Raw genomic sequence first — 25,725 nt, 5'->3', positions numbered from 1 at the left:
TAAATACGACATCAGAGGGCGTTCATGTGCAATTTTTACCTCGGAAACTCATATTTACGATAATTCCGATAGCACGTGAAGGCAGCATAAGTACACCTGTTCAACTGTTTGTTAACACAAATATATCAGCCAATCACATGGCCATGGTCAAGATAATCTGCTGAAGTTCAAACTGAGCATCAAAATGCAGAAGAAAGATGATTTAAGTGACTTTGAACGTGGCATGGATATTGGTGCCTGGTCTAAGGATTTCAGGATTTTTCACACACAGCGATCTCTAGGGTTTTACAGAGAATGGTAGCCTGACCCACATCAAGATGTTTGGTCTGCAGATTGAGGGTTTGGTCCTCGGATTGAGCCCTGTCAATGGTGAGTTAAACGGTTGTCTTTCTAAATCCCTCTGCACACAGCTGGATAGCGCTAACCAGCCAGAGCAACGTGAAGCGGAGCTAGTTGGCAGATTAAACTTTCACCGTATCCAGTCGGCAAAACTCCGAACCCATCTTCCTTTTTTAAGAATGACTTCAGTGCCGTTCTTTGTTCTTTTCTCAGAGAAAAGCTTAACTCCAAGTCTTCCAGAGTCGCGGTCAAAGCTGATTGAAAGACCGCCGTTTGCCAGTTTCTGTGCTTACTAGTCTAGTAGCATGCAAGTGCAACTCTGCCATCACTATGTTGAGCCCCGCCCACCGACTCTATACACGATGTGATTGGCCTGACCAGAGTTTGGTTTTTACAGCTCAGAAGTGTATTGAGAGTTGCTAGATGACACTCGCGGCAGATTAGATTTGCAGCCGCTGGTCTAGATTTCTAGGCTAAGAGAATAGTCCAAGTTCTGTGGGTGAAAAAGTCTTCTTGATGCCAGATGTCAAAGGAGAATGACCAGACTGGATTGAGCTGATAGAAAGGCAACACTAACTCAAATAAGCACTCAACTCGACGAGGTCTTCAGAAGAGCATCTCTGAACACACAACACGTCCAACCTTGAAGCAGACGAGCTACAGCAGCAGAAGACACACACCGGTGACACTCCTGTCAGCTGAGGACAGAAAACTGAGCTAAAATTTGTAAGGCTCACCAAAATGAGACAATAGAAGATTGTAAAAACATCTCATCATTGTTTATTTCAGCTGCGACATTCAGATGGTAGGGCCAGAATTTGGCGTAAACAACATGAAAGGAATGGATCAATCCTGGTTCAGGCTGCTGGTGGTGTAAAGGTGTGTAAGATATTTTCTTGGCACAATTTTGGACCCCTTAGTACCAAATGAGCACAGCCTACACCTGAGTATTGTTGCTGACCATGTCCATCCCTTTATAACCACAGTGTTCCAGCAGGATAATGTCATAAATGTCAAATCCTCTCAAACTGGTTTCTTGATCATGACATTGAGTGATGACCTCCTCAAATGACCTCCGAAGTCACCAGATCTCAGTCCAGTAGAGCAGCTTTGGGATATGCCGGAATGGGAGATTCGTATCAAGGATGTGCAGTTGACAAATCTGCAGCAACTGCGTGATGCTCTCATGACGATATGGACCAAAATCTTTGAGAAATTTTTTCAAAACCTTGTTGAATCTAGGTCACGAAGAATTAAGGCAGTTCTAAATTCAAAAAGGGGTCCAACAGTAAGGTGTACCTAAAGTTGCCTGTGAGCGTGTGTGTATATTAATAATACTTTTTTAGATTTTGGGGTAAAATGTCTCAAACATGTTCTTGACAAGCTTTGTGAGATTTAAAAAATTCCAGAAGAAAGGTTTGGTCCTCATATCAGCATCTTCCCACACTTCATTGCTGCTATCATGATTTAGCTGTTTTCGATCTATGAGGAAGTCAGATATTTTGTCTCAACTCAATGACTTCCTGTTTGTCTTGATAACGGCAACAAAAATAAACTTTGTGAGAATTCGAGCGCCATACGATGTATATGATGCTATAGTGTTGTGAATGGTTACCAGGGTGTGTTTTGCAGTTGCTTAGGGTGTTTGATCTGGTTGCTAAGTGGTTGTCTAACAATTAAAGTCAATAAAAAACAAAATCAATAGTGACAGTAAAGACTTTTACATTGTAACAAAACAGTTATTTAAAATTATATTTCTATTTCAAATACATGCTTAAAAGTCATGTTTTTACTATATATAATAAGAAATACTGCTTTAAAAAATCAGTATACCTCTACAGTATTTTTTGTATTGTTTTCCATTTAAAAATAAATAAATAATAATATTAATGCTGTCAAAATGATTAATTACATCTAACATATAAGTTTGTGTGTGTGTGGTCTAGGTAAGCCCTAAGATAAAATGTCCAAACAAATATGTAAATATCCAAAATCCTTGTCCTTGTAGTGACATTTTTTGTTCACCATGAGGAAAACAGCTTATAAATCAGACGAAATTATGTTTTTTGAAAATGTAAAAATGCAGAACTTTCTGTGATATGTTTAGGGTTAGAGGATAGATTATACAGTTTGTGTAGTATAAAAAAATCATTAGGTCTATGGAAAGTTTATCTTACACAATTCTGCTTCTCAAGTATATTTGTTTGAAAAAGAAAACAAGACAAAAATACTAATTAAGAAACAAGTTTATTTGAATTTCCTTTTTTTTCTTTTCATAACATAAGATTTTGTACTTAGGGTCTGTTCAGATCACAGTATGTGCAGTAGTGAAGCTTAACAGATAAACCAGAATTATCCGCATCTCGTCTAAGCACACAATCTTCCTGATTCATTTCACACTTTAGTACCATCAAATCCTCTTACTTGTCCTTCTTTAGAAAATAATTGTTGTTCAGTAGCATCAGAATTTACATTTAACTTGGGTGAACTCTCCAATCTTTTCATTTTCTTGCGTTATCTGAATAATTACATGTCAACCTCTTAAATTGTGATGTCAGAAGTTATTCATCTTTTTGTCATCATGGTGAAATTGAGAACGCAAGGGAGAATTTCAGTGAGTTAATTACAGCGTCTTTTGAAGAGCGATCAGTCCTGCCCTCTGTGGTTGTTTTTTTTTGTGAGGGTACCCAGAGTGCACGTTGGCGTGGAGACGCCAAACACCGGCTTTGATTGAGCGGATGAATGAGTTAACATCTCAAAGAGGAGTGTTTGACTTCTGTAGTATTTTCAGCACCAAACTGTCTGCCTGTCTCCAAGATCTCTCTCGTAAATATATGGCTCTAAGCGGCGGTTTGACTTCCCTTTTATGTGTTGAAAGGATCTCCCCTCCATGTTCTACTCACTGCACATATGCGGACACACACATACACACACACACACACACACACACACACACACACACAAACCCTCAAAAACACACATTTACTCTGCCTTATCCACAGAGCTTTCCAAGGGATGAGTGTCCTTTTTAATGTGTGAAACACTACATTCAGAAAGCCACTCAAAATTTATGCATTTCTTTGAACATTACAGTAATGAGAAGTCACTCGGTACACCCGTGTTGCTTCCATTGTGTCATTGCCTGAACCCTTTGAATGGCAAGTGAGATTTAGGGATGTGGTTTTCATTTTTAAAGGAATAGTTCCTCTAAAAATGACAAATCTTTATAATTGACTCTCTCATGTCATTCCAAATCAAGTTTATTTCAAGTTTATTTCTTCATTTTGGGTTGAACGATTCCGGTGTTTAAAAAAGCCAGCGAATCTGAAGGATCTCCCCAAGCAAGGAACGTTCTCCGAACTTTGGCTAATGTTCTGGCAAGGTTCTCTCAAATATATTCTCAGAACATTAGCACAAAAACATTATCGTTTATTGAACTGAAATGGTTTAGTTGGACTGTTCATCAACGTATTTTAAATGTTTCTTGTTTTAGATTTAAAAAAAAAAATTACATTTACATTTAGTCCTTTAGTAGAGTCTTACAAATGAGAAGCAAGAGAAGCAATCAAACCAACAATATGCAAGTGACTAGTCTCAATTAGTCTAGCATGTACAAGTTTTTTTTAATATAAAACACGATGTTTTCAACGTTCAGAGAACATTCAGAAAATGTTCATGAAATGTTCTTAGAACATATATTTGTAACCTAGGACTGTAAGAAAGTCTTCAAAGTTTACAGACATTCCCTTTAGCCCTAAGAAACAACAAAATATAATGTGTAATTTTTAAATACAGGGAAAATCCAAAAGGAAAATTCCTTAATATTTACAGTATACTTAGACACTTCTTTAAAGAACTAAATAGCAACTTATGAAACGTATTAAATCATTCTTTAAAAGAAGCTTTGAAGAACCTTTATTTTGAGGGTGTTCTCTGTGATCAAATACCCCAGCTCACAGAAGTGGAAGCATCTGGATTAAATATTTCCTGTGGTTTTGAGGGGTCTCGAGCTGAGGACCCTTCGAACTGTCCCACCCACGTACTGGTGAAAAGAGAAACTCTGAACCAACAGCGCAGAGACAGATGCTATCATTATCACCCAAAAACCTCAATAAAAGTCCACATGGGGATCGTCTAGCACCTCTAATCAAGTACTGAAGAAATTGAAAATGAAAAGGTTGGAAACACCATGAAATAATTAACAGCACATTATTTGAGAGATTTAACTCTGTTTAGTCTGTCATAAAAAAAAGCATACATTTGAAAAATGGGCAACGATTTGAGTGAGTTTGACAAGAGCCAAATTGTGATGGCTAGACGACTGGGTCAGAGCATCTCCAAAACTGCAGCTCTTGTGGGGTGTTCCCGGTCTGCAGTGGTCAGTATCTATCAAAAATGATCCAGGGAAGAAACAGTGGTGAACTGGAGACAGGGTCATGGGTAAGGCTCACTGATGCACGTGGAGAGCAAAGGCTGGCCTGAGTGGTCCGATCAAACAGACGAGCTACTGTAGCTCACATTGCTCAATAAGTTAATGCTGGTTCTGACAGAAAAGTGTCAGAATACACAGTTCATCGCAGTTTGTTGCGACCAGTCAGGGTGGCCATGCGGACCCCTGTCCACCGGCAAATGCGCCAACAGTGTACACGTGACTAGACTAACACAATATAAGAAAGGTGGTCATAATAATATGCCTGATGTTTGTAAATAGTATATTCAAAAATTAAACTTGCCAGTACAAATGGCACAGTAATAATGGAATCATCTTCCAAATGTAACCTAGAAATACACAATGGTCTTGTACTCTCCCCCAAAAATCTGCATTTGCGATTGTTACCCCCATTTTCAGATTTTTTTTTTCTTTTTCCAGACTCATCTGGATCAGAAACTCACTGTATGTAGCAAACTATGTTTCGCCATCGGAGGGGCACCAAATCAGGTCGCCGGCAGCGCAACGGCGTTCTTCCTTCAGATATATCTACTTGACATCGCACAGGTGAGATCTCAATGTATTGTAATAAAATATTAAGCCACACTGTAAAAAATGAATCGAGGGGGAAAAAACAAGGCAACTGGAAGTGTTCAAATTTTTAGGTTTACTTAGTTCTTTGTTTTGTCAATTTGAATTTGTTCATCCACTAAATGCAAAATGCCTCATTTAGACATTAGATTTGTCAAGACATGTCGATTGTATTAAGCCATGTATTAATTTGTTGTAATAGCCATTCACAGTATATAGTCTTATACGATACTTAGCATATATATTATACATACATACATACATATATATATATACTGTAAAAAATTATTTCGAAAAAAAGTTACCTGGTTTTCTTAAAATTTTGAGTTCATTGAAATTAAAATTTTGAGTTAATACAATGAACCTTTTTTGAGATTCGACAGCTTTTATTAAAATATTATTAAAAGATTTTGTAAGCATATTAGGTAATTGTGTGTTTTATTTCTGATGACGCAGTGAAACATTCCAAATAGTGCTATTTTCATGATTTATCAATTTTTTTTTATTTGGTTCAGATACAATAATATTTTGAGTTTCTATTTGTTAAACTAATTTCCTTCATTGTATCAACTCAAATTTTTAATTTCAATGAACTCTAAAATTTTAAGGCAACCAGGTTACTTACTTTTATAAGTTAAACCAACAAAAAACAACATTTTTTTTACAGTGTATATATATATATATATATATATATATATATATATATATATATATATATATATATATATATATATATATATATATATATATATATGTATATATATATATATATATATATGTATATATATATATATGTATATATATATATATATATATATATATATATATATATATATATATATATATATATGTATATATATATATATGTATATATATATATATATATATATATATATATATATATATATGTATATATATATATATATATATATATATATATATATATATATATATGTGTATATATATATATATATATATATATATATATATATATATATATATATATATATATATATATATATATGTGTGTATATATATATATATATATATATATATATATATATATATATATATATGTATGTATATGTGTGTGTGTGTATATTTTATATAATATTATTCATGGTGCGATGCATGCTGGGAACTCAAAAACCCTTAACATTTCAGCAATATGAAATTATTTCTTCGGACAACTCTATTTGATTAGTTGGGACAATATTTAGGGACAATTCTGTTTCAAGAAAATTGCGTTTCTTAGTTTTTGAGACTGGATTTTGAAAACTGGAAAATATGTAGTTGCTTTTTTACTGCGATATAATACTTGAGGATATGATCTTAATAGAGCATATTAATCTCAGAATAGCACCATATTAATTATTTGATTAATGCAAAGAGAAGGCAAAAATAATTTAACCTTTGTCACTGATTCTGCTCGTGTTCTGATTAGCAAGAACCATGCTGAATAACACAGCATTAGGTTGGATGGTATTTCTATTAATGTAGATGTTTAATTTCTTTTCTCCTTACAGATTAACCCATTCCAGGCCTCCATGGTGTTGTTTGTCGGTAAGGCTTGGGGGGCAGTTACTGACCCCATTGTGGGATTCTTCATTACCAAGAGTAAATGGACAAAGATCGGACGACTCATGCCATGGTGAGTGGCATCTATGATCCATCCAGTTAAATCGTTTCAAACATTTTTGATATTCTGAGTCCATTTGGAACACGTAAATAGTAGTTTTCAGTAGAATGCCCTCTTTCAGCAGCGCTGGTTCCGGGAGTATTTTTACATACATTTTTCCCATAGGGATTTTCCTTAGTGATTAAGCCATGAACAAAGCCTTTTAGTGAGGGGTAAAACTACAATCCCATAAAGTATTGCAGGCAGCATAATTGAATTAAAAACTATACTGGAACTAAAACAACTAATTTACAAATGTTGATTATGTATAGATAAAAAATATATTCTTAGTTAACTGCAAAATATTCATTCATATACAAATATTTAAGTCTTTTGAGAGCAGATTAATTGACTCGATTATGTAGTTTGCAGTGCTTTATGGTAGTGGGCGGAGCCAAAGAGCTCTTTTCGACTCCCCAATTTGTGGAGTTTTTGCAAAGCATCATGGGTAGTGTAGTCTTTCAAATTGCACTGTTAAACATGAATATTTAAAAAATAATAATAATCATAATGCAGACTGATGGATTCAAAGAAGCAAAATAGCATTGATTAACCTCATATCTCACAGTAGGGTAGTCTTTGATGCTTTTTATGTTATCATTAAAAATCAGTTTCCCTATGGAATGGAAAAAATACTTCTAGAACCCTTGCACTTGCACAAAGTCAGCAAGTGTATGATCCTTAGTATTTTAATATCTGTTCAGATGTTGTGTAGTTGTGTATTGCAGCCTTTAGTTAGGATTTAGTCAAAATAGAACTAGCCTACATTCTAACAAATGACATCAAGTAACAAACTGAAGGCTTCTTAAAATGGGCATGTGGATGTCCCAGGAGATTAAAGTGACGACATGGCCAAGATGTGAGTGTCTGACAGGAAGTTCTCATTACATTCTGATGTGACATCATAGTGTCTAGAAGGAAGTAGTTAGGGTTTGTTTTCGGAGAATCACTGCGGAACATCTCAGCCATGCCCATGTGGGCCTTCTGGTATGTCTCAGTGTTTATTATGCTAAAGCCATGCCAACACAAAGACAGCATGTTGATTTACAGGTTCTACATGCTCTCTTATAACGGGGAATTCTGCTTATATTACTCATCCCATCAGCATCACTCTTGAAATTTCTTCACTTATGTCTTAAAGTACATTTTTTTCTTTTCTTTTAACTGTCAGGTAATATTTGGAAGCTCAGCTTTTGACTGTACTAAAGCATAAAAATACCATCATATGTTTGCAGATTTTTAGGAAACATGCCGAGTACATGCCGAAACATACTCATTTCTCTGAAAAACAATGCTACAGTCAGTTATTCTACTTTCTGCATTCCATGTCGGAATGTCTGTTTTTTTTTTTTCTGTGTGATTCCACATGCTGCCAGTTTGCCCAATAGTATTTCGACACCACAGGTTGCCAGTTGGCGGAAAATGCAGCGTACTGCTGCCATGGAAGCCAGCAAACAAACTGGGTCAGAGATTGCAGATTCTCCTGTCCTAAAAAGCCTCGGCATCCATATAAAAATCTCTATGAACAGAAGCAAATTAAAACACGGATAAATTAACTCATTACAGTGTGCGAGTCTCCTCACTTTTCATTGTCAATTGCGCTCATTACTAGCCTAGAAATCTAGACGCACCCTAGCGGCAGCAAATTTAATCTGCCCGTGAGTGTCGTCTAGCAACTCTCAATAACTTTCTGAGCTGTATTCCCCCAACTCTTGCCGGGCCAATCACATCATGTATAGTCGGTGGGCGGGGCCATAATGACGACGGCCGAGTTGCGTTTGCGTGCTTCTAGTAAACACAGAAACTGGCGAACGGCGGTCTTTCGAATCAGCTTTGACCGCGACTCTGGAAGACTTGGAGTTAAGCTTTTCTCTGAGAAAAGAACAAAGAACGGCACTGAAGTCATTCTTAAAAAGGGAAGATGTGTTCTGAGTTTAGCCGATCGGATACGGCGAATGTTTAATTTGTCAGCGAGCTCTGCTTCACTTTCGTTGCTCTGGTTGGTTGTAGCGCTTTCCTATCACGTGCAGAGGGAGTTTGAAAGACAACCGTTTATCCCGCCCCTCGGATTGAGCTGTCAATGTTGAGTTTCCAGACCAAACATCTTGATGTGGGTCTGGCTTGTCAGGCTAGCTCATTCCTGTTGCATGTCCTCAAACTGGCCGTTGAGACTGTGGAGGAGGGGGTGGGGGCGGGGAAGGAGCAAACAATTTGAATTTAGACTGCAGAACCCATTTTAATCACTTGCTGTCATTCTTACATACAGCATATTTAATCTAAATGCTTACACATCAGTTTCATATCTCAGGCTACACTATGTAACTTTACCGTCCGCTAGAGGACAGAAAAACAAATGCGTAGTTTGATGGCAGGTTTGTCGCAGAATCTTGGGACATGTGGCCTTCACCTCTCAGAATGGGAAAAGAATCGGGATAGGACTCGGGCAGAAATCATGTTCATGGATATGGTTATTAACGTTACTGTAGCAGAGCAGGGAAGAGCATGAAGTATGAAGCAGAGCAGGACCGAGTGTTGAGGGAGCTGAGCAAGGCCGCTGGAACGATTGTTGAACAACACGCCTCGCGAGCGGCGGGACTTTTATTATGACAGGCTGGGACACAGTCGTCGGCACCACTTCTGCTTTTCCGGTCATGAGTATGAGGTAACGCAGCTTTGTTTATCATATTAGATACATTTAAGCGTTTAAAATTATGTTATGACGTCACTCTGTATGTTCATATGTGACATGTTCACACTGCTAAGAGTAAAATGCTTCTGCAGAAAAAAACGGAAACCGAGGGTAACGCAGATATGACGCAATTGACAGGCTACTCCCTCAGACGTCCCGGATCCTTGGTTAAAATAGCAATTTTCTCACAATTTACAAATAGTTGGAAACATTTGGGATATTGTAAGAACTCGACTGAACAAAATGTTTAACCCTGGCCTAGGAGAGGTGGGTTTTTTTTTTGGCCGAGAGCTTATAAAACTTATGTTTTTAGCTTGTTTGCAGCACATCTTGTCACATCAGCTTTTAGACATTGTTCTGTTTTTTGTAATAAGTCAGAAATTGTCACGCAATACAAAGTCAACGGAGAGCGTTGGATTGTCGTCGTCGCCCCCCCCCCCCCCCATTGTGGGCGTGGCCTAAATACACTCTGTCTGTCTGCTGGCCATACTTTCGCATCTGCATTTGTATACTTATTGTACGTAAAGTATCAATAAAGGAGACTCGCACACTGTAATGAGTTAATTTATAGTGGTTTTTGGATATGTTGCTGCAAAAAACTACATAGGGCACCTTTAACTTTAATGGCAATGAAAAGGCATATAAAAGAAAAGGTTTTTGCATCTGAAGTCTTCACACACACACACACACACACACATACACACACACACACATAGATAGAAGCATATTAAAATAGAAGTTAAAATATCAGGTCATCTCATATTTTTCAGCACCTTACATACCGTCTGGCCCTCTCCATTGTCATTAACCCGTCTGTCCTGCTCTCTTTCCTGTACGGTGGCTCCTTTGTGTGGCTGAACAATCAGCAGGGCACACAGAGGTTGCTCCACGCTGCAGTAGTGGCATCTGGACTGTACCAGAATTGGCCACTCTCTTTACCTCCCTGTTCTCTGTGTTGCTTGTTTGCTCACAGTTGTTTATCCTCTGTGGAAGTGAAAAGCAGTGTGGCACAGAGGTCAGTGTGTCCAGGGTAAACCTGCTTCGAATGGACCTGACCAAACATTGAGGTTTTCTTTACAGGAACAGGGTTGTGATAGTTCTAGAGTTGACAAGGTCACGTAATTTAGGATGAAAGCCAACAACCTGAATTCAGCATTCAGCAAACGGTTGCTTACTGTGGGACAGGTCTCACTACTGAGTCAAAGAGAGATATGGAAAACGGCTATAGACTGAAATATACTCAAATGCGACACGCTGAAAGCAATTATGTGCACCCATTTCCGGTTTTGCCAGATTTCTTTTCGTTAGAGCATGTGCCAGTGTGTCCTGCACACAACAATACAGTGTAAGTCGTGATGTTTCATTCGTGAAAATTGACTTGTGTAAACAGTGTTTTTTTAAATTTATAAATCAGCACAAAAAGCAACAACCTTGAACTTACGTTTAAGCATAACTCAAGACAGTTTTTGATAACGATCTGGGAACCTTTTTGTTGATGTGTATTTTTGGTTTGTGACATTTTAGACTGTTTGTTCATTATTAGCTACCAGACTCATTGTTGAAATGACAAACTATATAGGTATTCATTCAAAACAGACTTTTGTTGTATGATGTGATAATTGGAAATATTCCGAATATTATAATATATATAGGGGTAACAAACCAACCGTCTCCATTGACTTTGTATTGCGGGAAGCGGCCTCCTTGTTATTTCTGAATCTGAAAATCTAACAATGTCTAAAAGCTGATATGTGACAAGGTGTAGAGAAAACAAGCTAAAAAGACCCACAGCCAAAAAACAGAAGTGTTAATAAGCTGCTGACCCAAAAAACGAGCGTTTAAAGGCAAAAAAGTGGAAACATGCAATAGAGCTTGTCATGCTATTTACACTACACTGAGAACTACGCCCACTGGAGGGGAAAGTAATCAGCGACAGGAAATATAATATCTAAAACTTACATTTGGATATTTGACAAAATGTTTACTGCACACGTAGGCGTACTGAGACATACTGAGTGTCAGGATCCCAACATTGAACCATTCTTTCTGCTAAAGCTTCCCATCTTATTGCCTGTATCCACTTTTGTCTCCTTAAATGCTGTTTTTTTTTTGGTCGAGAGCTTATAAAACTTAGTTATGTTTTTAGCTTGTTTGCTGCACATCTTGTCACACATCAGCTTTTAGACATTGTTCTGTTTTTTGTAATAAGTCCGAAATGACAAGGAGGCCGCCTCACAGGCCGCAATACAAAGTCAACGGAGAGCGTTGGATTGTCGTCGCCCCCCCATTGTGGGCGTGGCCTAAATACACTCTGTCTGTCTGCTGGCCAATCTTTCACATCTGCATTTGTATACTTATTGTACATAAAGTATATTTCTTCCATACATTCGCTTCAAGAATCTATTTATAAATTGTACTTTATAAATAATCTACAAAGTGTAGAATATATTCCTTCATAATTTAGCATGTATGGTGATAAATCACTGAGAAAAGGCATATTCAGCTCTAGTATTTGAAATCCTCCCCAGCTGACTGCCTCTGCAGTAATGCTATAGAAGATTTGAATCAGTATGAATTATATATGGCCAACACATTCCCCCCGCCCTGCTTCACTCTGTGTCAGTGTGCGATCCAGTGTTAATACAGTCTGCTGTAGCATCCTTATAAACGGAGACAACACTGATACACAGACACACAAATCTGCAATAAATGTGCACTGTAGCTTTAAGATGATACTCAAGCTGCCTTTTTTAGGTTATATTGATTAGTACAGAAGCTAAAATAGGAGATTAGGTAAACCACAGGACATCTATCGAAGACAATGTTATTTAGTTCCTTTCTAGCACTTCCTGCGCCCAGATGACTTGATCCTTTCAAACTGCTTTTGCCAGAAATATTGTCCCAAAACATGTGCATGTGCATATTGATTATCGTACTCAGATCTATTTAATGTTGTAAAAGTGGACAGTGATATCTCAATACCACAAAATATTATAAAACATATTTTGTGTTTTTACACTTATACTTTTTTACACTTTATCACATATATCCTTATGTGTTCTTTTCTCCTCTAGGATGGTGGGCTGTACTCCATTTGTGGTGGTCTCTTACTTCTACCTTTGGTTTGTCCCACCTTTTACCAACGGGAGGTTCATCTGGTATCTTGGCTTTTACTGTCTCTACCAAACTCTCATCACAGTAAGTATCCAGCATTGATGTTCTTAAAGCCGCACTTGGCTACTTTTGCTCTCGGGGTCCCCCTACAGTTTGGAAAAAATAATGTCCTCAACTACTGTCGTAAGCTCTGTAATCCTACAACAGGGGATGCCATCGCACGTGCATTTGTTGACATGACAACCCTGATAGCCCTGAACTAGTGATGCGCGGGTCGTCTCATAACCCGCGGACCCCGTATGTCTATTTAATGGTCGCGGGTGCGCGGCGGGTTGTAAAAATATATACAGTGGTGCGGTGCGGGCCAAATAACTTCATAAAAGCGCCCCGCGGGTCGGTGCAGCACTAACAGTTCCCCTGAACACTGCAAGAGGAGTTCTTCTGGCGTCGCGTGTGAAATGTCTTCATCCCTGGTAACGTTACAGTCAGTGGCTTATGTTTCAGCATGTCATATGAATATAATTTCATGGGTTTTATTTTTTTCAAACGCCAAATAATCACGATGCTCACGTTTACAAGCCAGCGTCATTATAGTAGTCTATTGGTTAGCGTTTTACAGAATCTATATGATACTTCAGTTCAATGTTTGAGTGGTCGGTAATCACCATAACAAGCATGACAGCATCGGTCAGGCGCGCCTCCTTCAGCTCACGCCGACGAGCAAACGCTGGTCACATTTTGATCCTCGTCCTGCCTTTAATCCCATCACTTTTTCATTTCCTCTTATTGCTTTCCTCCAACAAAACCTTTTCTTTCTTATTTGTCTCTGCTGCTTCGGACATGACTATATTATCCGACGAACAAAGTTGGGCTCGCACGTCCGAATGTAAGGAAGTGTGTGTGTTGGTGGAAGTGACGTATATGCCGTAAAGCAGTCGAATTTTGTAGTTCTTTTTTTTTCTCAGGTTACTACCCGAAACCCGAAGTTTAAAAGTACGATTAAAAACGATACAGACCCCATCAGGCTATGGCAGACGTGTCATTCAACCTATTGTAAGTCGATTTATCATCACAAGAGTCTTAAAAAATATATTATGAAGGTTGAAAAGTTACCTAGTGCTGCTTTAAAGTTGTCATATAATTTACTCTTAAATAATCATTTACAGATTACCCGGAAAACACATATTTGTTTAAATATAAAAAATTCCCACTGACCCCAAACTTTTGGAAGGTAGTGTATCTAATGCAGTGTTGCTTCTCAAGTTCATTTAATCTTGCTAAAAATGCTTGTCAACAAAAGTGAGTGTGGTTATAGCCCAGCCTCTTTGATGCCTGCTTGGAGTTTTCCATGATTTATTTGTGTTTCTATCCTTTGTTACTATGGCTTGGCACACACTGTCCTCCGTAAAAACCCGCCAATAAGTGCTGGAGTGGGGAAGCCGTTCTGACCGCATCAGTCTACGCTGTAATGAAAAGTCATTCTAACTACTTGATAAATACATGGTACAACCTGCCTGAAACCACCAGAGAGGATAAATGCTGCTTTCCTCTTTTAGCGTTCTTCATTGTCTGTAAGCACAAAGCTGAGAAACACCAGCTGTTTCCACTGTGTATGTATAAGATTGTAGTACCGGTAGTTTACATGAATGTAATTAGTCAGTTTTTCATAATTAGGCTTTGGTTTATGTTTAAATAAACAAATCCTCCAGCTACTCAGAATCAAACCCCTTAATGGAAGTCGAATGGACAATATGGGGAACTCTTAAGAAACAGAAGCACCACTGGAGAAGCGCTCTGTAGTTAGATTTATTTTGGTAGCCGTTCAGGCCGTTGGTCTGCCGCAGTGCTGACTTGGCTTTCGTGAGAATTAGAAAAGCTTTAGCTGACAGTAGTGCACACTTATAGCAAGCATGCAATGCAATATGCAAGCAAGTTCAAGGAAGCTTTGCTGTACTTTGATAAATATTGATTTTGTACCGCACATTTATAAGTGCTTGTTGTTCTTAAAATGAATAGCAGTGATTTATGAGATTGTAGGTTGTCTCTTGTTGAGATTTATAATACAACATAATGTAAATGGGAAGGATGAGTGGTTATGAAACCACTGATAAATGCACATGCTCAACATTTTGGATCACTCATCATTTTGCTTGCCTTTTTTCAGAGTGTACACACTCCATAATTTATTTCATCTTAAAAATAAAGCTTCCAAATAGAACCGAAAATAATTTATTGCCTGAACCATAGGCATTTATTTAACTTTCATGAGATCTTTTTATTATCTGGTTCTTTATAAAAACCATAATGTACTGTTGCTTTAAAGGGATCCCATGGTGTTGAGACTTGTATGGCTTAATATAACATAAATGATGTCTCTTACTGAATTATGTGGTAGAAAACCCATGAAAGATCTACGTTATTTAAAAAATCGATTTTATATTTGGACCATGGGCGGCGCCATTTTGTTTGCGTTCTAGGTTGATGACGTAGAGTGGTTGAACTCCTCAATCAGCTGGCGTTACCCGTTGCTATTTTTACCACAACGCAACTCGAAAATTGTTTCAGAGTTAAACAAAACAAATGAATTGCTTTGTAATTGTACTTAAAACACACTCAAACATACATGTGCACACAAACTCACCTACACAAGTCACAAACAGATCGGCGGGCGCGCACACACACACCTGACTGCTCTGTCTCAATCCCATGCATCATCACCAAAACATCCTGCCTCTCTTCCTCACGTTACTTTATCCCATCGTCCTACCTAGATATTTCCCTCTGCTGGTCACATTAGGCATTATAGTTAATCTACTATCAACAGTCTATCTAGGGAACAGGATGTGTTGAACAGGATATCAACACAGGGAATAGATTGAGGGTTATGTATGCGCGCACGCAGTGCGTGCGTGTGTGTGTGTGTGTGTGTGTGTGTGTGTGTGTGTGTGTTCGCGCCGATCTGTTGGGGTGTGTGTGTGTGTGTGTGTGTGTTCGCACCGATCTGTTGGGGTGTGTGTGAGTCTGTGTGAGCGAGAGAGTTTGTGTGCACATGTATGTTTGAGTGCGTGAAGTCGGACAGCTGTTTGTAAATCGGCTGTACACTCGTTATTGCGGTGGAACGTGAGACTGAATGACTGCACTCGAACATGTCCACTATGGTGTTGGACAACACTACAAATGTCCGTCCCTTCAAATAATGCCCTATTTAAGGGTATAGGGTCGATTTCAGATTCAGCCCCTGTCGTGGAGACTGAGCTGCCCAACATCTCGATTGAGACAGAGCCTGTCGTGTGCGCGCCCGCCGATCTGTTTGTGACTTGTGTAGGTGAGTTTGTGTGCACATGTATGTTTGAGTGTGTTTTAAGTATAATTACAAAAGAATTCATTGGTTTTGTTTAACTCTGAAACAATTTTCGAGTTGCGTTGTGGTAAAAATAGCTACGGGTAATGCCAGCTGATTGAGGAGTTCAACCACTCTACGTCATCAACCTAGAACGCAAACAAAATGGCGCCGCCCATGGTCCAAATATAAAATCGATTTTTAAAATAACGTAGATCTTTCATGGGTTTTCTACTACATAATTCAGTAAGAGACATCATTTATGTTATATTAAGCCATACAAGTCTCAACACCAGGGGATCCCTTTAAAAAACATAGAAACCAAAACACAGGTCTAAAGAAGCTATAATACTGCGAAAAATGAATCTTTGCTCAACCTGAGATGCTGCAAAAGCTTTATGAAAGTCTACACTAAATAATAGTTTGTTTATTCACTGGTTTAATATTGAGATTTCTTTCACATTAAGCAGATTTTTATGTTTAATTTATTGTATTTATTTCAGTGTTATAAAACAGATACTGAAGACAATAGCAAAAATGAATTTTTTTATTTTATTTTGACTTAATAATAATTCTTTTTTTGTCATTTATTATTATATTGCATATAATTTTCTATGGCTTTAAAAATTAAAAATGTTTGCTCAGTTATACAGTCAAACCAAAAACTATTCAGACACCAGATATATTTTTTTACTAGTGGGTGCAGGACACCACTATAGTTAATTTATATAAATTATGTTAATTTATGTGTCGAAGTAAACTGTGACATATTTTACCCCAAAAAATCTTCATACAATGGACTATAAGTAAAATGTATTTTATTTTGGACCAATATTATTCACACACTTTGACCTGAACATGTTTTTCTTTAGTGTTTTTTCTTAAATTGCTAATGTGACCTTTTACACCACAGACTGAACAAAATGAAGCATTGCTTGGTCTGGTTGACCTAAATTGGTATTATCTAATTGTGAACTTGAATTTAACAGCTGATTGTAATCTACCAAACTTTCTATCAAATGTATCTGACATTATTAAGATGAATTTGTTCTGATTAACACATGTGGTTTGACTGTATGTCAATATATCGGAGTGATCGTAGTGTGTGACGTCAAAGCACCGTGAGATTAATTCGAAAGCATACAGAGTCTCGGTCTGCTCTGGGCCGCTTCAAGTCGAACATGCCTAGATTATGTTTGAAATGCAGAGTTTCCATCTTTAATTCCATTCTTAATCTTTCTTGCAGTGTTTCCATGTGCCTTATTCCGCCCTGACCATGTTCCTGAGCACCGACCAGCGAGAGAGAGACTCTGCTACGGCTTACCGTAAGCTTACAGCTACACACACAGACAACAGTGTTCATCTTTAAACCCATGTTTGGATTGCTCTAGAATATTAACAACAGCTGATTTCACTGTGCTCCGATAATCCTCAAATAAATGTTGAGATCTGTATATGCTTGGAAATGGTTTCAAATGTAAAAAATGATTGAACAATTTTCTGCATGCATGTGCAGGTATGACGGTGGAGGTGCTTGGTACGCTGGTCGGTGCCGCCATTCAGGGTCAGATTGTAGCGAGCGCACACACTCTGAAGCACTGTCCGCATCGAAACCTGACGACTGGTCACCTGGGAAACGGCAGCGGCACAGAGGTCATCAGATCCCTGGCGCTATCACAGGACTTCCTGTTTCATGCTGTATGTGTCACAATCACAGTTGTTTAAGGGTTTGTTCACACTTGGCACGTTTGGTTCAAATGAATGTTTGGTCGATTAAAACTAACCCTGGAGTGATTTCTCTGTTAGTGCTGTTCATTTGAATAATTGTGAACACCAACTGAACACTGGTGTGCATTAATTTAAAAAAATAAAAAACTTAATTTTTTGGTCCAGACCAATTGAACCAAGCGAACCAAACTACAAGTGTGAACACACCCTAAAACTGAGCTTAAAGTACACCAGTGAACCACTGCACTTAAAGGGTTAGTTCACCCAAAAAAATAATAATTAGGAATTAAGAATAATGTCATCAATAGATTTGATTTATCAATGAACTTCTGTTAACTAAATCAAATCTATATTTGGTGTGACCACTCTTTGAGTTTAAAACAGCTTTTGTCCTACCCAAACAGCAACATAGTGTCGACCCAGATCCGGGCCACATCTGGTTCATATGGATTCAACGTGTCCCAGATGTGGCCCGGATCTGGGCCAACACTATGTTGCTGTCTGGGTTGGTACACTTGCACATAGTTTTTCAGGTAGCTTTGCAGATTGGTTTCTTCAAGTGTCTTGAAGATGTTGCCACATTAATTAAAACATGTTCATCTATTTAAATATCATAGAATATAACATAATGTTTTGAGATTGTGTTTCAACATGGACAGAAAACTGCTTTGCAAGAAGAAAGTTTTTTATCGAACCATATCCCCCCAAAACCTAATTAGATGTGCATTTCTAGAGCATGACCTACAGAGGAACAATTTATATTCATCAGAATCAAGAAATAAATGTGTTTGTTTAGGGGGCTGTATAACTCTATTTTGAGCCACTGATCTCCATGTCAGTCAAAACCGACTTGTGAGTGAACCGACAGGCTTGGCTTGTGGATGTGGCTGAGGGTTCCATAGTGGAAACCCATGATGGAGAACCATGAAGGGCCACAGCTATTTGGAGCTGGACTGCAGTGCGTCTCCCTGGTTAAAGCTCTCTGTGGCGGGCCGAATCCACCACGGACCATTCATCTGTGGCCGGGCCGAAAGGCGGTGGGATATCTGGGTGCGCCAACTGACTCCTCTGAAACGGCTCTTTTGATCTGGAACAATAATGAAGTGCTTGCCGCGGTCCGTGGAAAAATAGCAAACAATCCTGAGGTTGTTTAGGGCAGAGCAGTTCCTGTTTGGGGGAAATAGATTGAAAAGTTCCTCTTTTCTGGGGTTGTACCTAATTTGAGCTCGCTAAAATTTCCAAGACCATACAGTACGAGGTCTGAAGCAGCAACGAAATGAATTTGGAACATGACATGCATGTACTGGAATAAAACTGCAACCGAAGATTAAGATGTATTAAAAACAGAATGAAATGTGTTGACAGACGTTTTCCATCACTTCTCATGGTCTGTTTCTCTTTACAGAAGGAAGCGTACATGATAGCTGCCGGAGTGATCGGTGGGCTGTTTCTGGTTTGTACGGTGGTCATGTTTCTGGGAGTCAAAGAGAGAGATGGTGAGCATCTGCAGTAATCATACGGCATACATTTGTTTAGCCACTGCATCCGAATGGAAAAGTTTGCTTAGTTCACCCCAAAAAATGTACATTTCCAAATGACTCTTCTGTGCTCTTTTCTATACCGTCTAAGAGAAGAAGTTTGAACTTTTCAACTTTATATCCCATGTTTTCTGAAGATAAACTCTCAAACCACAAACTTTTGAATGGAAGTTTTTTTTTGTTTAAAGAAGTCTCTCATTCACACCAAGGCTGCATTAATTTGATAAAAATATATAGTGTGAAATATTATTAGAATTTAAAGTGAAGAAGGGTGTCTCAATTGGATCTTTAGGAGTACAACAGCTTGTCACTGGGGCAGTACCCTTAAAAGGACATCTTTGTACCTTTTTTACTCCTAATAGGTGCATATTAGTACCTTAGAGTAAGGAACTAATATACACCTTTTTGTGTTAAAAAGGACAAAAAAAATAATTTTAAAAATAAGTTGTGGTTGCCTTAATTTTGAGTTAATTGAAATTAAAAATTTGAGTTAATACAATGAACATTATTGAGAATCGACAACCTTTTTTCAAATATTATTAAAAGATTTTTGTAAGCATATTGGGTAATTGTGTGTGTTTTATTGGTGATGATGCAGTGAAGCATGCCAAATTATGCCATTTTCATGATTTATCACATTTGTGGTTCAGATACAATAATATTTAAAGTTTCTATTTTTTAAACCAACTTAAAAATGTTTTGTTTATTGAATTAAAAATTAAGACAACCAGGTTACTTAATTTTTTAAGTTAAACCAACAATATTTTTTTTACAGTGCAGTGACAAGCTGTTGTACCCCTAAAGGTACAATTTGGACACCCTTTTTCTCTGTGTGTCACACTTTACCTCAGAAAACATGTCTAACATTTGTGTTTTTTCCACATTTCTGTCTGCATTAGATCCCTACGCTTCTAAAACAGACAAAGCCATTCCTTTCCATAAGGGCTTTGTTTTGGTCATGAAGCACGGGTCCTACCTCACTCTGACCGCAGCTTTCCTTTTCATATCTGTGGCCATCCAGGTAACGTGCTTTCCCTCCAGAAATTAATTCTTGTATAGTTCATTCAGTGTACACAATCTGTTCACTTGTTTATTAGAGAAATGAAAGAAATGAATTATATTTATTAGCAGCATATCGTTTCATCATGTTTGAATAAATTAGCAGAATATAACCTTCAGTTTTTCTTAAAAGGATAGTTCACCCAAAAATGAAAATTCTGTCATTATTTACTCACCCTTATGTGGTTCCAAACCCATAGGCTATTTTTCCTGTGGGACATAAAAGTAAAAAACCTTCATCTTTGGCTGAGCTTTATTCCTTTAATCACAGTGTTTTGGGCTGGATGAATTAATGACATCATTAAAAATGTATTATGTTTCCATTTGCTTCTGTCTTCTTTTTGCAGTTGATACAAAGTAACTTTGTGCTGTTCTGCACGTATGCAGTGGAGCTTCGAGACCACTTTCAGAACATTGTTTTGACAATCCTGGTAAGTATCTGAGGAAGACATGAAAAGCTGACAGCACTATGAACTTTTCAATAAACAGATATTGTTGATGCCATATCCATGTCAATAGACCTGTCATCGGTTGGTTGTTTGTTTAGCTACTTTATCTGACATTGAAATTTGAAGGATTGAAAGATCTGTATAATTCTTTAATGTGTGACGGAATTTCTATATCTTCCCAGATGTCGGCAGCAGTGAGTATCCCATTCTGGCAGTGGTTTCTCGAGAAGTTTGGGAAGAAGACAGCAGCGTTCTGCGGCATAACAGTAATTGTTACTTTAACTGCTTTTTCTTAATCTGATTCTTTATTTGGTAGATCTTCAGCTTCAATAGTATTGATGATTGATATGATCAAAGGATACTACCATATTATGAACAGCAGTTATTGGGATTTACTATATAGTGTGTCGGATAGCTTGTCTGGCTATCTAGCCTGACAAGCCAGACCCACATCAAGATGTTTGGTCTGGAAACTTACCATTGACGGCTCAATCCGAGGGGCGGGATAAACGGTTGTCTTTCAAACTCCCTCCGCAAGCAATAGGATAGCGCTACAACCAACCAGAGCAACGAAGGTGAAGCAGAGCTCGCTGACAGATTAAACATTCGCCGTATCCAGTCGGCTAAACTCTGAACACATCTTCCCTTTTTAAGAATGACTTCAGTGCCGCTCTTTGGTCTTTTCTCAGAGAAAAGCTTAACTCCAAGTCTTCCAGAGTCGCGGTCAAAGCTGATTCGAAAGACCGCCATTCGCCAGTTTCTGTGTTTACTAGAAGCACGCAAGCGCAACTCTGCCATCATAATGTTAAGCCCCGCCCACCAACTCTATACACGATATGATTGGCCCGACCAGAGTTTGGTTTTTACAGTTCAGAAGTGTATTGAGAGTCGCTAGACGACACTCGCGGCAGATTAGATTTGCTGCTGCTAGGGTGCGTCTAGTTTTCTAGGCTACTGGCTATCACCAGACCAAGCTCAATTTAAAATTGAACATTAGTCTGGAGAGTCTGTTCTGTATGTTCTTCTGCACAAGAGGCGTGATCAACGAGCATTATTCAAATGACTGTACGCAATTGGATAGTCCTTCAACCAATCAGACCACAAGAGCCATGATCGTCAGACAACAACCCATTGCTTCTCTATCCGTCATCGTGTTAAACCCAGCAATAGCACACCAGGCGGATAAGCCAGTCTGTGATTGGTTCCCACAAAAGTGTAACAGCAGCAGTAGAAATGAATGTGCAGGTTTCCAGACTGAGTTGCCGGGCGAAATCAAATCGCCGGCAGATCAGGCTGGGTTTACCCGGTCTATCGTTCAGCAGTGTTTAGCTGTAAAACTATTAAAAAATGTTTCCAGTAATAAGCTAAAAATAAATATTAGATGGAATAAATGCATAAAATAAAAATATATTGAAAATATAGAAACATTTTTAATAAAAATGACAAAAGCTAAATTTCTTTTTTTACAAATATTAAATACTGTAAATGATTATATATCAATAATGTTAAAATATTATATAAAATAAAACAATTCAATTTCAATCAGTTTTTAATTTATCTGTTGCGGATATAAAAGTATTTTCTTTAGTTTTATGTTTCAGCATTGTATCATATGTATTTTGTGCACAGAGTGAATAAATTATTTGCCAAAATGAAGTAGTAATGTGTACTGCTTCCCTTTTAAAGAGTAAACCATATCCAGCAGCCATATCACCCTGTAGCCCAAGACTGGTTTCCCACTGAAGCTAAGCAGGGCTGAGCCTGGTCAGTACCTGGATGGGAAACCAACTGGGAAAACCAGGTAGCTGCTGGTAGAGGTGTTAGTGAGGCCAGCAGGGGGCGCTCACCCTGTGGTCTGTGTGGGTCCTAACACCCCAGTAGAGTGATGGGGACACTATACTGACAAAGAGCACCGTCTTTCGGATGAGATGTTAAACCGAGGTCCTGACTCTCTGTGGTCATTAAAAATCCCAGGATGTCTTTCGGGAAAAGAGTAGGGGTGTAACCCCGGCATCCTGGCCAAATTTGCCCATTGGCCCCTGTCCATCATGGCCTCCTAATAATCCCCATATCCTGATTGGCTTCATCATTCGGTCTCCTCTCCACCATAAGCTGGTGTGTGGTGAGCGTTCTGGCGCAATTTGGCTGCCGTCGCATCATCCAGGTGGATGCTGCACATTGGTGGTGGTTGAGGAGATTCCCCCCTTCAATGTAAAGCACTTTGAGTGCCTTGAAAAGCGCTATATAAATCAAACGCATTATTATTATTATTATATGAACTAGCATATAAAACTAGCATTCTGAGCACAGACCTCATTTCAGTTGCTGATACAAAGCGGTCACCATGATTTTACAAAGTAAGACATGTTCCTGTGTCATATTTAGTTGATCCTGGAACAAAATTCCTGTCAGAAAATGCAGTCCTATCCCTAACCATAACATTTCTCCAAAATCAGAGGGAAATGATTGGTGAATAACACTGATGTAGAAGACCCTGGTTGTAAGTCTAAACTAGACATAAACTTTAAACTTGAATCTGATTGGTTGATTCAAATGTTGTTCCAGGATCAACAAAGATGATCTAAACGGTCAGTGATCATGAACTCTATACTAAACCCCTAGACTTAAATAGCACATTCGCAACTTTGCAAGCCTATGATTTATTTAATCTGAAAGTGTCTGATAATAGTGGCCTAAACTAAATCAATAGTATCCAGCTGGTCATGTGAAAATAGTGGTCAAGGGACAATAGTCTTATATAGATTTATTTATTTTTTTGATATCAGTATTTGATATCAAAATGTTCATCATATGCATTATTCATTTCTGGAGGTCAAAAGCATACTTATTGCATCTTTAAATTGTTTGTACACTGGGTAACATTCAATGACGTCTTTTAAATTGTCATCTGTGCAGTGGATCATGCCATTCACGGTGATGCTGGTGTTCATCCCTAATCTGATAGTGGCATATGTTGTGGCCGTATCATCTGGGCTTAGTGTGGCTGCTTCTCTCTTGTTACCATGGTGAGTCCTCCAAACCGACATATAATACTGCAGAATATGCATCCAATACTTTGTGTAGATCAATTTTTCTTCAAAGTGTAGTATAAATATAGTTCATGTCACGCATTCAAAGGAATAGTTCACCCAAAAATGAAAATTGTCAATATTTACTCTCCCTCAAATTGTTCCTTTATTAGACTAAGGGAAGTAGACTATCACTACTTACCACTCCATTAAAAGCCTCAAAGTGATCCACAAAGAGCATATTATAACTTTGTTTATTTTAACCAGCCAAGCTTTAACATTCATATATAGGTTTAACAACCAGCAATCTCCAAATAACAGGTTTCATGGCAGGGTCATGCTATTTTTTGTTTTTTAAAGATAGTCTACTTAATTGGAAAGGCCCCAGTTGAGTAAATTGCAGTTTTTATGTGCCGTCTACAAAGAGCATTTGCCCTTATGGTACCAATGTCAATGTTTAATACGAGATGATGAATGATGCCTCTACCGTGTTGTGTTTTCTGTTGCTCAGGTCAATGTTACCAGATGTAGTGGATGACTTCAGACTGGCAAACCGCAACTCAAAGGGACACGAGGCGATCTTCTACTCCCTATATGCTTTCTTCACAAAGTTTGCTGCAGGCATTTCTCTCGGAGTGTCCACGCTCTGTCTACAGTAAGATCACTCTTTCATTACTCTGGAAATAATGAATCATGACAGACCAGTGGTATAAACACTGCAGTATTGACAATTTGATATTTACTTTTGTCTGTTGACATTTGGAAACCAGTCAGTAAATGAAGCCATTTTATTTTGGTGCAGCACATCCTATGAAAGCTGAATGCATAGTTGTTGGTGTTGCAGGTTTGCTGGTTATGACACAGGAGCGTGCAGACAGCCCCCTCCAGTGGTCTACACACTGAAACTGCTCATCGGTGCAGCTCCGGTGGCCTGTATAATCACAGGCCTCATGATCCTTGTGGTGTACCCGATCAGCGAGGACGTCAGATTACGGAACAAACTTGCACTGGAAGAGCTCAGGTAATGACCCTGGGTCGCATTTAAGCTTTACATATAATCCACCTTGCTGAATAAAAACATGCAGACCCCAAACTTTTGTATACATCTCAGTTTGTTTCTGTATTCAGTCTGTTTCTGTATTTTCACATGAACATATAGTCACATATATCTATATTATACACATGAATGGACTATATACCATTATATATATATATATGAGGATTTCGTGAGGAAAAAAATATACTATATTATATATAAAATATAATATATATATATATATACACACCCTATATTGCCAAAAGTTTTGGGATGCCTGCCTTTTTTATGCACATGAATTTGAAGGACATCGCTATCTTAATCCGTAGGATTTAATAAGAAGTTGTCCCACCCTTTGCTGCTATAACAGCTTTAAAGGAACACTCCACTGTTTTTAGAAATGGGGCTTATTCAACTTCTTTCCTACATTTAGATATGTGGGCAAATGCATTTGTTTCAGTTAGCCAGTCAAGTTCCTCCACACCAAACTCGCTCATCCATGTCTTTATGGACCTTGCTTTGTGCAGTCATGTTGGAACAGGATGGGGCCGTACTCAACCTTTTCCCACAAAGTTGGGAGCATGAAAATGTCCAAAATGTCTGGATATGCTGAAGCTTTAGGAGTTCCTTTCACTGGAACTAAGGAGCTAAGCCCAACCCCTGAAAAACAACCGCACACCATAACCCCCCACCACCAAACTTTACA

At 38.2% G+C, this 25,725-nt stretch overlaps 1 protein-coding gene across 1 annotated transcript in view; it reads left to right on the top strand.

Annotated features, from left to right (window-relative positions):
• The window catches only part of mfsd2b (MFSD2 lysolipid transporter B, sphingolipid), a 30,361-nt gene that overhangs the window by 3,537 nt on the left and 1,099 nt on the right, over window positions 1-25,725 (top strand). The window contains exons 3-14 of the mRNA XM_067418051.1: window positions 5,210-5,335; window positions 6,886-7,010; window positions 12,801-12,924; window positions 17,427-17,505; window positions 17,697-17,878; window positions 19,314-19,404; window positions 20,346-20,467; window positions 20,853-20,936; window positions 21,137-21,220; window positions 23,871-23,980; window positions 24,495-24,638; window positions 24,828-25,004. Coding sequence (XP_067274152.1) covers window positions 5,210-5,335; window positions 6,886-7,010; window positions 12,801-12,924; window positions 17,427-17,505; window positions 17,697-17,878; window positions 19,314-19,404; window positions 20,346-20,467; window positions 20,853-20,936; window positions 21,137-21,220; window positions 23,871-23,980; window positions 24,495-24,638; window positions 24,828-25,004 — 1,448 coding nt within the window. The remainder of the gene's footprint in view (window positions 1-5,209; window positions 5,336-6,885; window positions 7,011-12,800; window positions 12,925-17,426; window positions 17,506-17,696; window positions 17,879-19,313; window positions 19,405-20,345; window positions 20,468-20,852; window positions 20,937-21,136; window positions 21,221-23,870; window positions 23,981-24,494; window positions 24,639-24,827; window positions 25,005-25,725) is intronic.

The sequence above is a fragment of the Pseudorasbora parva genome, chromosome 15 (assembly GCF_024679245.1).
Source record: "Pseudorasbora parva isolate DD20220531a chromosome 15, ASM2467924v1, whole genome shotgun sequence".
Lineage (NCBI taxonomy): Eukaryota > Metazoa > Chordata > Actinopteri > Cypriniformes > Gobionidae > Pseudorasbora > Pseudorasbora parva.
The sequence above is the reverse complement of the archived record's forward strand: the minus strand, read 5'-3'. Positions and strand labels throughout refer to the sequence as shown.